Source organism: Leptosomus discolor, chromosome 1 (assembly GCF_034619465.1).
Source record: "Leptosomus discolor isolate bLepDis1 chromosome 1, bLepDis1.hap2, whole genome shotgun sequence".
In the NCBI taxonomy this organism is placed as follows: domain Eukaryota; kingdom Metazoa; phylum Chordata; class Aves; order Leptosomiformes; family Leptosomidae; genus Leptosomus; species Leptosomus discolor.
Window position 1 is genome coordinate 71,596,653 of NC_141391.1, and position 16,401 is coordinate 71,613,053.

The 16,401-nt window shown below is 42.2% G+C and overlaps 1 protein-coding gene across 24 annotated transcripts in view; it reads right to left on the minus strand.

The window, feature by feature from the left end:
- MAP4K4 (mitogen-activated protein kinase kinase kinase kinase 4) overlaps positions 1-16,401 on the minus strand; it is a 168,967-nt gene that overhangs the window by 39,173 nt on the left and 113,393 nt on the right. For all 24 annotated transcript variants that reach the window (XM_086482156.1, XM_086482173.1, XM_086482174.1 and 21 more), the window contains exons 7-12: positions 15,054-15,184; positions 10,859-10,913; positions 8,373-8,451; positions 6,258-6,433; positions 5,498-5,570; positions 4,821-5,031 (exon numbers count right to left, since the gene is read on the minus strand). In XM_086482156.1, coding sequence (XP_086338282.1) covers positions 4,821-5,031; positions 5,498-5,570; positions 6,258-6,433; positions 8,373-8,451; positions 10,859-10,913; positions 15,054-15,184 — 725 coding nt within the window. The remainder of the gene's footprint in view (positions 1-4,820; positions 5,032-5,497; positions 5,571-6,257; positions 6,434-8,372; positions 8,452-10,858; positions 10,914-15,053; positions 15,185-16,401) is intronic.

Below are 16,401 nucleotides of genomic sequence, written 5' to 3' on the forward strand. Positions count from 1 at the left end.
AACCAATGTCAGTTCTGTTTATAAAACTTGGGCTTCTCAATTAGGAAGTGTGATTGTTAGGTATTTTAATTTTTATCATGCACCACAAAAAAAGGCCTGATGTAAAACATTGCTGCCCAATAGACAGCAGGTATAGATCTGGATTCACTGAAATCACGGATGCATGTGCAGATCTTCAGTTGGATACAGTACTACCAACTTCCTTGTACATGCCAGATGAAAAGCTTATTTTCAAGGAGCTAACTGTTAACCAGAAGGTAAGGGCAGGAACTCTTCAAAGAAATTTCAGAGATGCCAAAACAAAATTTTGACAGAGCCCAAACTGCCCCAAATTACTGCATTTCACAAAATTGGCATTTACTAAACCACCAACAAAAAAAAAACATACAGAAAATACAGTGTCAATACTCCGGCTCCTTGTCCAGTTTTAGGGTGCATTAATGACAATCTCATGATGAAACCCGACATCTCCAAACTGGAAAACCACGCAGTACAACATGATTTACCAGGAGGGGGCAATGCAACTACACATGCAGCTGGTGTATACCAATGAATTCAGGACCTCGTTCATACAGTGAAATGCTGAAGATAAATACAGGTCCTCTGATTTTATATTAATAAAATAGTATTACTGTCTTATATTCAGGTGAAGATTGATAAATACATATATTAATGATTTCTTTCACAAAGAATTAGGTGGCCTGGTATCAGCATAGGTAGAGGATTGGAAATATTAATAAAGAGACTTTCACTTTGCCTACACTAGAGATAAACCAGAAGCAGAAATTATTACTCAGCACTGATCCAAACTGCAAGCAATTTAAATTAAGTAGATACGAATAATCTCCCCTTCTTTAAAAGAAACAAAGCCGTGGCAAAAATTGCCTACGGGTACACCTACATTAGCATCTTGGTTCAGATCAGGAGTGCTCTTTTGAAGTGAATCATCCAATCACCTCCACTTACCCAGTTTTGTTTCATATTTTGAAGATGTCTTGGAGTGCCAACCACTCCTTTTGGATGAAATTAAAAAGGCAGATGCACTCCAACCACAGGCAGGCACACAGTCTAGACCTCAGCTAATCCAAAGGAACTCCTCCTGTCTTTAAACACGTGAAGTCTTTGGGTCCTCAGCGCTTTAATTACTGTGCTCCTTAAATCTGCTTCTACAGGACTGTACTACCTGCCAATGGAGCTATAATCTACCACTTCAAAAACATCCATCTTAGGTTCTCATAACCAGGGACAGAGACGCCATTTAACAAACTTATCCTGAACTGTGGAGGTCCACATAGAATGGGATTCCACCACAGCTAATTCTGAATTTCCCAAACTAGACTCAGTTTTGCAAAGTACAAATTCAAATGCCTTTCGATACTTGTCACACTGAGCACTGATGTCTCCATGACGCTGAACAGAAACATAGACACGTATCAGAACAGCCAGGAACAGCTCAGCTTTCTTGTTTTAACCATCTAAACACCAATATGTCATACAGCTGATATTTATGCAACTAGTCCTTTTACGATATTTAAAGGTGGGTCGGGGAGAGGACAAATAATCTCCTCCCCAAAATGTTCCATGTAATTTTCTGGACTTCGACCTAATACCATTTCCACCTCCTCAGTAATATACAAATTACAAGGTTTCTGCAACAACGAGTTTTAGAAGTCACCTATACGCCTCTTAGAAAGTAATCTTTTCTCTAATACTGCTGAGAATTACAATTTTGGCAGATGTCCTAAACAGCGTTCCTGTTGCAGTCTTGGTCAAAACTGTCTAGGCTCTGTGCCAGCATTGTAAGAACAAGCCCTCAATTTTAATTTAGGAAGTGAGGGGGGAGGCGGGGGAAGGCGGGGGAAGTATAAGCAACTTGTCCAGGGAGATTATCTAATGCATAGAATTCTTACAAAGAATGTTAACAGGTATATCCAAACACACACTTACTCTACACAAGCAAAAATTACAAGAAAGCAAGGCTTGGTAAAAATATCAACAAAGTGATGGAAGCCCAGAGATTCAATGCCTGACACTAATCTTAACTCACGTTATCAAGCTCTTCATTGTTTACTGGCTTCATCAAAACAGGTGGGGTGAGTTAAGGACAAAGTGACAACATTTCAATATTTTGGCCTTCAGTTGTGTCACAACACTGATGTTTATCTAAATATGTGTCTACCACCCTTATCCCATCTTAAAGACCTTGTTCTGGCTGTTGTTTTGTTAAAAATCACTTGGGATCATACATTTTTCCAACACAAGATCCAACAAACTCAGCCGGTTGTTTTTTTGAAAGCTAAATGTGAGCCTTTTTTTTTAATTTCACTTTAAAATCAATATGCCTGCCCCAACACCTGCAAAAGGAAAGCTCATCATTCATAGTAATGTCTCCAAGGGAACCAGGCAGAGATTATAGACTGAATAAAAGGTAAAGAAGGTTTTCTCTTACAAACTTTACATGGTTTACTGTGTAACCTTATTCAGTAAAACATCAACCTACATTACATGCCATCTTGTGGCTGCGGAAGCTGTTAGTTCTGGTTTGTTCTTTAAAAAGTGGGACTTATTAAACATAACTTTCAGGTAACTGCCTTTTCTTTTTAATTGCTCATTAAATTATGATTTCTGCAACATCCACAAAAAGTTCAATCCTGTGCAGCAAAAAGGTGCATTGCTTTGTTTCCATTACTAGCAGCAGCATCTCCCATATTTTAAAAAGAAATCCCAAACTTTAATACTAAAGTTAAGTGACCTAGATAATTTAATCATAATCCCCTTCCTCACCAAAAAAGTACCACCTGCAGAATCTTAGAGATTAAAGGGGCATTTAAAAGAAATTCTCGACTCCCATACTAAGAAAAATTTTAGAGGCTAAACAGTATCTCAACTTCTGCCCACCTTTGACAATATCAATAAAAGATTTTATTTTCATATTTTCCTAGCCTCTTTTTTATTATTTGCTCCCCCTGCAGAATTGCTAGAGTCAGAGACTAAAAACAGTTGGAAGTGCTACGATGTTTATCTTGGCAATCTCAGAAGGGTGGGGAAGAAACAGAAGAGAAATGCAGTTTATATGCCTCCCCCTTGTCCCTCCTCCGGGCTTCATGTGTGGCTGCCTTCGCTACCAATCCCTCCTTATAGCAGGACTAAACTCACTTGCACATTATAAAAAGAGGGATAAGGAGCATAATGTGACCTGGAAAGCTATTTGGAACTTCGTATTATTTGTTATGTAAACACATCACGGGAGGCAAATCAACATTTGGTCCTGGTTGTGTCCTTGTTAAACGTTACCAGGATTTGGAAAACCAGACTGGGTGTAGTTTTTCCATCACTGCTAAATGAACAGTTGAAAAAGAGACTCAAGCAAGAGGTCATTTAAGGACAACTGGAATTCGACCCTGCACTTCCTGAGGAGCGAGAGGATTGGTTTCACTTCAGCTCTGTCATACCCAGTTCTGGCCTGAAGAACTGTTTTGAAATCCTCCTAGCTCTGAAGCTCACACTGCATATTCCATCTACATATGCACATGAGATGTTAGAACGTTGTGGTGATTTAGGCTGGGCTAGAGTTAATTCTCTTCACAGTAGCTTTGTTTTCGATTTGTGCGGGAAATGCAATTGATAACACAGGGATGTTTCAGCTGTTGCTGAGCAGGGCTCGCACAGCCTCGAGGCCGTTTCTGCTTCTCACCCCACCCCACCAGCGAGCAGGCTGGGGGTGCACAAGGAGTTGGGAGGGGGACACAGCCAGGACAGCTGACCCCAACTGACCAGAGGGATGTCCCATACCATATGACGTTGTGCTCAGCATATAATGCTGGGGGAAGAAGAAGGAAGGGGGGACGTTCGGAGTTGTGGTATCTTGTCTTCTAAAGTAACGATTACATGTGATGGAGCCCCACTGCCCCTGAACCTGTCTGCCGATGGGCAATGGGCATGAATTCCTTGTTTTGCTTTGCTTGCATGCACGGCTTTTGCTTTACCTATTGAAGTGTCTTTATCTCAATCCACGAGTTTTCACACTTTTACTCTTCTGATTCTCTCCCCCATCTCACTGGAGGGGTGTGAGCAAGTGGCTGCGTGGGGCTGAGCTGCCGGCTGGGGTTACACGACGGCACAAAAAAAGCATGACAGAACAATATTGTACGTGTACATTCATTTTCTTTTATCTTCCGGTAGTACATGCAAATTGCATACTTACCATACCACAGAAGTACGATTTACATATTTGTAATTTTTGCAGAATTATAATTTTAAAACTGATCTATAAATCATTTTTATAGATCTAGGTGGCTTTTAGTCATCATGCTACTATGCGTGAGAGAGTAATACATGAAATAATAGGCCTCTACCTACCGCAAATGAGTGCCAAACACAGATGTGCGAGAAAGCTTTAAAGGGAAATTTGAAGCACATCATGGCCCCCAAAAAAGTAATCTTGAGAAGAAATCCATCTGGGAATAATTAATGCCTTCCCTCCTCTACAGCTACCTGAAGCCTAGACATGTTTCCTCTTATTTGGAACAGAGACCAAGACACAGGGACCCCCCAGATTCCTTCAAACAACTCAGCTTTGGCTTCTGTTGCCTCCATAGGAGCTGCTGGATATTCAAATGCTTTGGAAGACAGCTTATGTTCAAGTAGCCAGACATGGATTTAAGTGCTTTGCTCTACTTTTACCAGTGGATTTGTACGTGTTGCTTTTTTTCCCAAGATGTGCTGGGCCTACAGGTATCTATTTTTAAATGGGCACGGGAATGGGAAAGGCAAGTGGAAGAGGTGCTTCTGCCACCTGAGCTCTAGCCTCCTGTCTCTACCTCTTCTAGCCGCCTCCTTTGCTCCTTCTGCTGCTCGATGCGCTTCTGCCTCTCTGCCAGCAGCTGCCTCTTGTACTCCTCCTGCTCGCGGAGCTGCTGCTCCTGCAGCAGCTGCTGTCTCCGAAGGGCCTCGGACCGTTCCTTGTTTTCCTGCTGCAGTCTCAGGAAATCACGTCGGAGGGTTGATTCTCCAGGCACATTGACAATGGAACTGCAACAAGAGGAAGTTAAAGCCTCCTGTACAATAAAGCCTGATGGGCCATTAAATACCTTTTCCAAAGCAGGGGAACATTAATAAAATATAGCATGATGTTAAATTTTAATCTCATTTCTTTTGGAGTGAAGTCACTGGATGCATGTCAAATACACGCTCTCAGTGGAAGGCGTGAAACGAGGCCAAGCAAAGTAAGGACCAACTCTGACATTGTGGAGCCTCTGACCAATCCTATTTGCCATAATCTCCCTCCATCCAGAACTTGTTGGCTCTAAGCCACATGAGGGGGAGCTTTAAAACCTTTAGCAGTCACAGAATAGGTATTCAAACCCTTTGGGTGGTTTGTGTGGCTTGTGCGTGCACTTAATAAGGGACATATTTAGTGTGCTCCTGATTTATAGTCATAGATCTTTAGACTTACTTGGCATGGACTGCCCAGAGCCCTCCCAAAAGCAATCATTACCTTGGCTCTCCTTCTTGTTCAGGCACTTCCTCCTCTTCTTCCTCACTTCCACTATATTCATACTCTGTCTCATCTAATAGGAAAGAAACAAAGGCCGAGATGGTGCTTGTATCTAATTTTAGGACAGTGGCGAGTTGCAGTAACATCTTAGTGAACCAGTTCCTATCTCCTTCAGTGAGAAGATCTACTGCAGACCCCTAGAACTCATTCTGCATACACCAGCGCATCTTCCCACAGTTGTAAATCAGCACAGTGCTCTGCAGACTACTTTCAGCAAACTCCCTGAATGACACCATGTTTTATATGTAAGACAAGACACCTGGAGAAACGCAGCACCACCTGAATAAAGAGAACAGGCTGCCCAAGACATTTGCTTCATAGGTCTTGTGATGGGTTATTTTCTGCGAGTCTGATCACAGCACCATTCCAGGAATGAACAAATCACAGACCAAAAAAGGGAAAGGCATATATGCCAATATCCTCCAAAATACTGTTTAGTGCTTGTATGGAAGAGCCAGTGGCCCAGAAGCGTGTAAATTTAACTTATCTGAAAATAAGACACTTGAAGTTGATACTTTCTCTGTAGAGGATAGAACAAAATCTAAAAGCCTGCTGATAGTCAAAACACGAATTAAAAAAGAGCCTTTCAAGGGTCTGGGTTGTTTGGAGCTTTTCTAGGGGCAGGGATTTAGAATGCAAAGTAGGACAAAACCATGTATTTTTAACAAGCTGCAATACTTGATTTTTAGAAGCTGCATACCTTTCTCTCCTCTCTTTTTCCTGGTCCTGTCTATATGGTCCTTAAGCTGGATTCGGACTTGCCTTTCATTTGGTTGGTCACGTATAAAGGGATGTTTCAAGAGTTGTTCTGTAGAAGGTCGCTGCATGTAATTCTTCACTAGACAACCTTCTATAAAGCTGAAAAACTTTTTTGACCTGAGAAAGCACGGAGGTGAAAAAATACAAAACATAACAAGATCACATGGTAAACTCAGTCAAAACATATTTTTCTGTTCTTCCTCAAAGTATAATTTCTTTCCTCAAAGAGCACTGTGTCCTAGAGGATGGTAAAAGTGCTGTCTGCAAGCGTGCCTCCTAAACAGAGCTGAGTGTTCTCCAGCTGAGCGCTGGGCTGGCTGGACACAGGGTGATACCAACATAGCTACAGCGCTTAGGCACAGCCTCACAGTAATGTGCCCTCTTTCACAGACATAACTGCCCTGAAAGGCATGATCTATTCATGAAGGCAAATCATGAAAACCCAGCTCTGCTACTTCTGGGCCAAAGCTGGGTAGCATCCAGCTTGCTTGGAGCACAGGCAGGGCAGCTCTGGTGTGTCTCTACCTGCCTGTGCTATCTAAGGGCACGTCTGCTTCAGAACAGTCGTACCAAAAGCCACAAGAACTGCGGCCAGCATTCCCCTGACACTAGCAGCACCTTGAGACAGGTCTGTGAGAACTTAAGATTATTTTAGTTTTTACCTGAAGAGCCAAACATAAAAAAAAATCCTCATAGAACAGTAAGCGGGTGTTGAACAGTGTTGTCTGTTTAACACCGGCACTTAGGGTCAAATTCTTACCGACGCAATTTAAGATGAACTGAACTGAGCTCCTCCTTCAGACCACATCAAGTGACAGGGTATGGGAGTTAGCTAAGCTGGAGCACCACCTTGCTAAATTTGCACTTCATATACACTCTTGAAAGAGGACCTCTCCAGACAGAAGTCACCATACAAGCTACCTTGCAAAACACCAGTAATGGAAATCTTCAAAACTGTGTTTTTCATCATTTGGCCTATTTTCTTGTAACCTGCCACTGTGCACACTATCAAAACAGTCGAGTCACAGCAGCACTGGCTTTGGCCAGAGTCACTTTTTGATTGCTAAGTGCTCTCAACCTGCTCCCATGCTTGGGTGGCAAACACTTCCCCTACATGGTTAAGTGTAAAAACAACGGTTTCCATCTATCGCTTCACTCTCCTACTGCAATCTAAGAGGTTGAATTCAAGGTAATTTCGTTGCTTTTTATTCCTTATGCCTTAAGTGTTATTATTCTAAACAAAAAGGTTAATGAAAAGCTTATGCAAATACTGTATATGCATCACTAGGCCTTTAACAATATGCAGAAAGCAAGTATGAGAGAGGGAGAAGGATGCCTTGAGAGTACAAGTGCATAAATAAGTCAATCCAGGCAAAGACCAAGCCCAGCAAGCAAGCCAAGTTTGTATTACGTTGATATTGAACAAGCAGTCAAATCACTTCATTATTTTGACAGGATCACAACATCCTGTGATCACATTCAATCTATACGAAACCTCTTTCTAGAGAGTATTTTTGTTTCGTATGTAACCAGTAACTGGGAGGAAATCCTCCGATACTAATGGATTCTTCTCAGCTGTCAAGAAGAACACACTCAATTCCAATCGTTTACAATAATTATAGTAAAAGCCTTCATTAGTTTTAATAGCTCCTTTCAACTTAGCAACTAGAACACTATAGTACTGTTCTGCTTCTGTGTTACGATACATCTGAGAAAACATACTGCACATTAAGAGTGCTGCGGGAGTTTGTTTTCTGAAATATGGATCCATTTGTCACCTTAATACAGATGCTGCTCTGTCAAGAAAAAAAGCTTGGTTTTTATTTTCACACAGTTCGAGATACAATTTCTCTGGGACAAACAGAACTAAATAGACGACCCACACTTTTTATTTCATGCTTTGATTCAGTGGCACAAAAGATAACAACGGAGTGATTTTTGCTACCTTAAACTGCTTTACAGTTCTGTGGAAGTCGTAGCAGAACAGCATGTGATGAGACACAAAAAACCATCATGCTACAAAAAGGGCTACAAACAAGATATAACTAATACATACCATTTCTTGGATTTTAACCGTGGGGGAGGGTTCCTGGGTATCAGGAAGAGCGCCCTCATGGGATGCATGTCACAAAGTGCTGAAGGAAAGTAAAGAAAACCGGACAGAAACATACAGACATTGGCTTAGTCTCTCTCTATCAATACCACGGCTTCAGCTTCCACAACCATTCCCACCATCCCGACCGCACATGCCGCAGATGCAGACAGCAACACAGCTAAACAGAGTTAGCCTGATGTGACAACAACTCCACATTTCAATGTGCCAAGAGCAGCCCCAAAAAAGAGGAGTTCAAGGCAGGGATTAACCTTCAGAATCAACCATGATGGGAACATCTGTGCATGGACCTCTTCCAGCCCCAAATCATCTAACTTATGTTCCGGTCACTAAAATATTGGGAGATGATGATGGCAGAAGGGAAGAATGACTCAGTTACTGTTTCGTACAAACTTCCCTCCACCTGCCCTTCTCTCCCATTATGGAGGACGCCCCATTTTTACTGTCCAGACTTGGGAGATTTTCTTTACTCCAAGGCTTGACAATTTTGAAGCATGGGAGGGTCTGTATCAAAAAAAAAAGGATTTCCTGCAGAACTGAATTTGTCAGAAACTTTTGTCAGAAAAGGTCCTGTTGGTCCCAGTGGATGCTCAGTGGGAGTCCAGGATCTCTGCTGGACAGCCTTTCCTCCTGTTCCATTGCAAAGCACCAGAGCAGAGCTAACACAGGGAAACAAGGGAGCAGGGAGAGAGGCTGCCCAAGACAGGTCACTGGAAGCAAATCCCATGTTTTTACCATCTTCCTGTGCTTGACCCTTTGCATCATCAGTCTCAGCCTGAATGATCAGTGCAGGAAGAGGTAGCGTTTTCCACCCAGCAGAAATTCAGGAGAAACGGACTGATGTGAAGAGGATTCTGGATTCAGAAATAAGGGGCCACAACCTTTGCAGAGAAGCCCCTTGGATGCCTGTGAATCCCATCAGACCACCAAGCTTAGAGACAGATTCTTCAGCCATCAGTGGAGGAGGAGGCAGAGCCCACATGTCAGAGGACAGATCAAGACAAGAGCTGTTCAGCATTTACATTGGATCTTTGCTTACTTCTCAAATGCCCCTCTTGTGCTTTTACACAGAGTGGCCAAGCTGTGCTTCCGTTTGGAAATGAAAAAATATTATTGTCCAAATCCACGCTTACAAAATTCACAGACACAGCTTTTAACTGAAAGCCATCCACGCAACCCAATGTACTCAACAAAAAGGTACAGCAAAAAGGAGGTCAAGTGGTAGCTCAAATGCAGTTAATACAGCGCTGGCTGAGGTGTCCTGGGAGCAGCTCTCACATGGGCATTCATGCAAATGTGCAATTAGGAATAAGAAGAAAAAAAAAAACCACAAAACTATCAGACCTCCTAAAACATGAGTCAAAGCAAGAGTGTTGTGATTTGATTTATAAATTTTACATTAACAACAATAACGAAAAAAAAAATCAGGCAGTGGCTACAATGAAACTACCATTTTTTCAGCTAGGAAAACATCAATACTTCATTTCAACATGATTATTTCAAAGATAGAGGTTTCAAGCTTAGCTGTGGGGTGGTGATTGTTTATGTGTAAAAAAATTTAATTAACTCACTCTTCGGTATCTTAGGTTCTTATTTTTCAAATACAGAGCTCCAGCTGGGGTGAGGGTAAGCATATTTGCTAGTTCAATAAGGACTTCCACAAAAATTACCGTTAGAAGCCAGAACATCATGCCTAATTTCTTTTGGTTTTAAATCCTTCTGTCCTCCTCACACATATCTGCTGTCTGCCTTGATCCTCAGAAAGAATAAGTATGAAAAGGGATAATAAGCTACAAAAAGTTCTGCCCTTTTGGGTTCCAGGTTCAAAAATACCCATATTAACTGATAAGTATTCTCAAGCAAGGAGTGCTAAGTTCAATACTTTGTGTTGAAGATGGATTTACAGTTTAAGTCATGTCACTGCTAAGGAAAATCAACACCGCCCACCGACGAGTGGAAACAAAAGAAGCAGCGATGTTAGCATTACCCAGACCGACAGAAAGCCGACACAGAAACAATTGCTACAGATGCTTTTTTCATTAAGGTCAGTTTTCTCGAGGCCCTACTGCCCCCCTCCCTGGCTGAGGTTTCAGCATCCCAGGCCAGGCCATACACAAATTAGGACGCAACTCCAAAACACAATATACTACCCATAGGAAGGAAGTCTGACACTCGATTAGCTTCCAAATACTCCTGCTATATAAATTAAACTACTGCAGACTGCAGTGCTTAAACACAATCCTATCTTTATCAAAAGCATTGCTATTTATGGGATTTTATATTTATAGGGCAGGCAAAACCAAAAAGAACATAAATAACATGAGGATACTTTCAGAAACCTTAAAACTAGGCTTAGATTACAACCAGCACTCCCAAGTATAACGTTTGAGTCTTAATCAGCCCACTGGAGAAGCACACGTATCACTTACGGGGAGCTCCTTCTGCCATCTCTATGGCTGTAATGCCGCATGACCAAAGGTCACTCTGCATAAAAAGAGAAAGACCATATGTTAGTAGGTGGATTTACCCATTCAGACAGTAAGAGAGTACTATTTACAGAGGCCCTGTATGTGAGACTGAAACCAAACACCATGGCTATTTAAATAATATAAGCCACTTTTTTCTTGTAACAGTATCATACAATCCTACTTTTCATATAGTACATATATATATATATGCAGAAATGCATGTGCGTATTCATGCAGAGAATGCAAACGAACCTCTCTAATAACACATAAAAATATATTCACATTATGACAATGAAAAGTGCATTTGCCCAGAATCTAAGTCTATGAAACAACAGATTTTTCAATATTCTTTTGTTTACAAAGGACTGAACAAGGACATTGCCAGGGTGTGCAGTTGCAGTTAGAAAAGCAAAAGCTCAGCTCAAATTGAAACCGGCCAGAGATTTCAAAAACTAAAAGAAAGGGCTCTTCAGGTATATAAACAACAAGCATAAATAGAAGGAAAATAGTGGCCCACTAAAACTGGCCCCATTAAACAGGAGAGATTAATTAGTCACAAACAATGCTGAAAAGGCAGAGGTTCTCAAGACTTTCTTCAACCTCTGTCTTTACCTGCACTGTTGGACCCCAGGCCTTGGGAACAAAAATCCACATCGATGCAAACACAGACCCACTGCCAGTGAACGAAAAGAGTTGGTACGTGAACTATTACAGGAGCTCAACCCCTACAAATCGATGGGCCCTGACAATATCTCCCTGAGGGTGTTAAAAGAGCTGGCTGACATCATTGCAAGGCCACTCTCCATAATCTTTGAGAAGTCATGGAGATCAGGTGATGTCCCAGAAGACTGGAAGAAGGCTAATGTCACCCCCATCTACAAGGGCTTAAAGAAGGATCCAGGAAATTACTGGCCCATCAGTCTTACTTCAGTCCCTGGGAAAGTTATGGAACAAACCCTCCTGGGGGCTATCACCAGCCAAATGAAGCCCACAACTGGGCAAAGCCAGCACGGATTCAACCAGGGAAAATCGTGCTTGACAAACCTGATTGCCTTCTACAACAAAGTAACCTGCTCAGTTGATGTGGGGTGAGCGATGGACATTGTCTCCCTGTATTTCTCCAAGGGTTTTGATATGGTGTCCCACAGCCTCCTCCTAGAGAAACTGATGCATTACAGTCTAGACAAGCGGTCTATGGGGAACTGACTGACAGGCTGCACCCAGAGGGTGCTGGTAAATAGCTCCGTTTCAAACTGGCAACCTGTCATAAGTAGGGTCCCCCAGAGATGAATATCGGGCCCAACACTGTTTAGTACCTTCGTAAGTGATCTGGATGATGGGATCAAGTGTACTCTGATGAAGTCTGCCGATGACAACAAACTGAGTGGGGAAGTGGACACTTCAGAACAGAGAGCTACCTTGCAGGAAGACTTGGATGGGCTGGAAGAGTGAGCTAGCAAGAGCCTTATGAAGTTCAACAAGGACAAATGTGAGGTCTTGCACCTGGGAAAACATCATCCAGGAGTGCAGCACAGGCTGGGATCTACCTGGCTGGAGAGCAGCTCTGTTGAAAGGGACTTGGGAGTCCTGGTGGATAACAAGCTCCATATGAGTGAACAGTGTGCTGCAGTGACAAAGCAAGCCAACAGGATGCTGGGTTGCATCAACAAGGGCATCACCAACAGAGATAAAGAACCCATCCACTCTACTCAGTGCTTGTCAGGCCACACCCAGAATACTCTGTTCAGTTTTGGTCTCCAGTATACAAAAAAGATGTGGACAGTCTCGAGAGGGTCCAGAGAAGGGCTACAAAGGTGGCTGAAGGACTGGGAAGCCTGCCGTGTGAGGAAAGGCTGGGAGAGCTGAGTTTGTTCAGCCTGAAGAAAAGAAGCTTAGGGGAGACCTTATCACCATGTTCCAGTATTTAAAGCCTGGCTACAAAGAAGATGGAGACTCCCTTTTTACAAGGAGTCACAAGGAAAGATGAGGAGTAATGGGTACAAGTTACTCCTGGGGAGATTCCGACTGGACTCAAGCGGAAAATTTTTCATGAGAACAATCAGCCGCTGGAATAATCTCCCCAGGGAAGTGGTGGTTTCCCCAACATTGGACACTTTTAAGATACAGTTGGACAGGGGGCTGGACCATCTTATCTAGATCATGCTTTTGCCAAGAAACATTGGACCAGATGATCATTGAGGTCCCTTCCAACTAAGTATTCTATGATTCTGTGAATTCCCCATAGCAGAACACCTGTTCCCCCAAACAAAAGATGGAAAAACCAAAACACTGTGAAGACTATACAGCAAAAAAACCCAAAACTGGGCAGGTCTTTTTCAGTGTCTAAACCAGCAAATAAACAAATACAGATGAATGGAATATACCCAGCCCTGAACTTTCCCTAGTCTCAATAATCAAATATAGCTTTATCTAGGGGAATAGCCATCATTGCTAAAACTGCAAGAAGCCTCTGTTGGACACACTGCTTGCAGCCAAAGGAAACGCTCCTTCCCTACCATGTCAGCTTTGCTTGAAATGTTACAGAACAACAGTCCTTCAGTGGGAGCCTTTCAAGGTACCACCTCTGGCCAGCGTCCCTGACTAGGGAGAGCCTGAGCGAGAGCCAGGAGGGTCAAACACAGGCAAGAGCTGGAAGAGACCTGGCAATGAACCAATTCCAGAGACTGCTGCAGCTTAAGGGGCAAAACACTGTGGGAGGCTGCTGAAAGAGAGCTGTTCTTGAGCAAACTAGTCTTCGTTTCTGGTCATAATAGTGTTTTTTTAAAAAAATTAGTCAAAACTAATAAGCAAATAAGTTCGTCTTGTACCACAAGCAGAGAAGCATTTCTAATGGTCGCATGTTCAGACCCAGAAAGGCAATCTTTTCTCTTGGTTTAACTGCAAAGCCTCATGACCTTACAGAATTAACCATGAATTTTTTGCAGGAGAAGCCCTACAGGCTCCACCTGGAACAATAAACGGGTGTTTTCAGAGGCAGGAGGAGTTATTTTTCACGTCACTACTGCATTAACAAATACTACAGAGAGCTTTTCCTCCTTTATTAGTTCATTTAATAGCCACTCCTTCCTAACAACTCCATCTGCGAAGATATAAAGCATTCTTTAGTAGAATGAGCTGATGGATGTAAAATCTCATTAAATTAAGAGAAACAGGATCAATCTGATCACTCTTAGTCAAAAGGTACGCAAATATAAACTCAAATAATCTTTTTTTTTTTTAAATAGATTTAGACATACACAAACATACTGACAGCTAACACCACAATAAATCTCAGCAACTTGATATAATTGATATTCATCTCCAAAATTCATTGTAAGACCTTAAACACAGGCTTTTTGATATCTCTGTGGCCTGTCCTGGTTAAAAGTTGGAACAACTGCATTAGTCTTAAGTGAAGATTTTTTTAAAAGCGTATTTTAATAATTTTTCTTTCCTTGTGCTTTCATTAAAGTTAGCCAAGAAGAACTTTTTAAGATTACAGTATGCTTTCACTAGAGAAATTTAACTTTAAATACACGCATGTAATATCCTTAAGGGTAGTGCAAATACCATCAAGCCAATTACAATTGTGCAGTAATCAAATCTTTGGTTTGCACCAAACAATGTAAAAAATTGTCTTTGTTGAGAAATGTTGCGAGGGATAAATTTCTATCAACATGTATACATATCTTGAAATCCAGAAATGGCACAGTTTAAAGAGCTCCTTCTGTACTTTACTGGATCTCCAGACAGTGGTTCTATTTAAGGCAACACCTAAAATGCATTGTTCTGGGTTACTACAATAACTGGGACATAGTCTAACACAATTTAAAGTACAATCATTATACAAATTGAGAACATGAGTGTTTCCAGTTAAACCCTTTTTTGCCTTTTCTGAGCACCTGCAGCACACTGAAGTCCTATACTCCTTATGCCTCAGAGCTAAGATAATACAAGTAGGCAACTGTTAAAGGTCACAATTTAACAGCGACCCATACCTTGTACTCCTGCAGTAAGAATGTTCCTACACAAAATTGTATTACTCCTACAAAGCATAAGTCTCAAAACCTGCCATCATTCGTGGATGTTTATACTGCAAGTGTGTGGTTTTTGTATGTTGGTGGTGGTTATTTTTCTGTGAACAGAACTCTCTTACTCTGTAGTCATACGTAGCATCTGGATTTTCATCACAGGCAATAACTTCTGGAGCCATCCAGTACGGAGTTCCAATAAAAGTGTTTCTCCTGCCAACAGTCCTGTCCAGCTGAGCACTCACACCGAAATCCACTGCGGGTAGGAAAAGAGTAAAATAAAATAAGAGGGGAAAAATAATGCAGTGTTTACTTCTGTAAGGTGATTTGGAAATAAAACCCTGTGGAAGTTCACCGTGGGAGGACCATGCTGAGGAGAAATATGATGATTAATACTCAGGCGGCCGAGCCCTTGTCATTCACAGGCAATGTGCCTGGGCCACAAGTGTCAAAGGAAACAGCAGCACACAACCACTTCTCCTGCACCTCTCACCGTCCTGCCTGTACAGAAGAGAGCATACAGCTGCAAAAATACTGCCTGGGAGGCTGAGGAAGGGCTATTCCCTTCCCAGATGGTGAAGTCAAGCACCTTTGCCTATACAGAAGGAGCTGCTTCCCAAAGGTACCTCTTGTGCTATGGGAAAACCCCACGAACACATCTCCCTTTCGGCTGTCCACTTTTCTGCCCTCAAATCAGACAGCAAAAATAATCTGTTGCTCAGGGAATTGCTCTCTGCTCTAATGAACAGAGCAGATGCATCGATAGGAGCAAAAGATGAGGATTATTCAAGAGGTGCTAACTTTGAGCACGCATGCACACAGGTTGCAGAAGAGATGCCCATTTCATTACAAGGCAATTACATTACAAGGGTGTTTTCTTCCCTTCAGTTCTCCCTGCTCACAACAATAGTGATATATGTCGTTCTATACTAGTAACTGCATCTGCTCTAAGAGGGCTGTGTCAGCTTCACTGCATCCATCATCTGAACGACACTAACAAACTAGTGTAGATGAGCTCGGTGGGAGCAACAGTTTGAGAGCTACCGTGCTCCACTTTGGACCAAAAGGAGGAAAGCTGTCCCAAGTGCTTCCTCCTCCAGCAGCCAGGACATCTTCCCATGCCTCGTGCTGCAGGAAGGTGTAATGCAAAACAGAAGGGATGTGGGCTGGGTGGGAAGGCTTCAGCATGGTTCTAAATTTAACCAAAAAAAAGGTGGCGAGTGTAGCGTGATAGAAACTCAGAAGGTTAAAGTGTGCAGTAACTAGAAGAGACAGATTAGAGAGGAAGAAAAAAAAGAGTAAGTCCACTTGGAAGGGGGAGAAGAGACCAGGGATGAGCATGGTTTTCGGCAGGCATGCCAGAGCTGGAACTGCGTTTTTAACTTGATGCCACAGCTCCCTCGAGAGTGCTGTCCAGATCACATTTTTGTGTCCAGAACCTGAACAGCAGGTGCTATTTTAATTAAAGTCAAA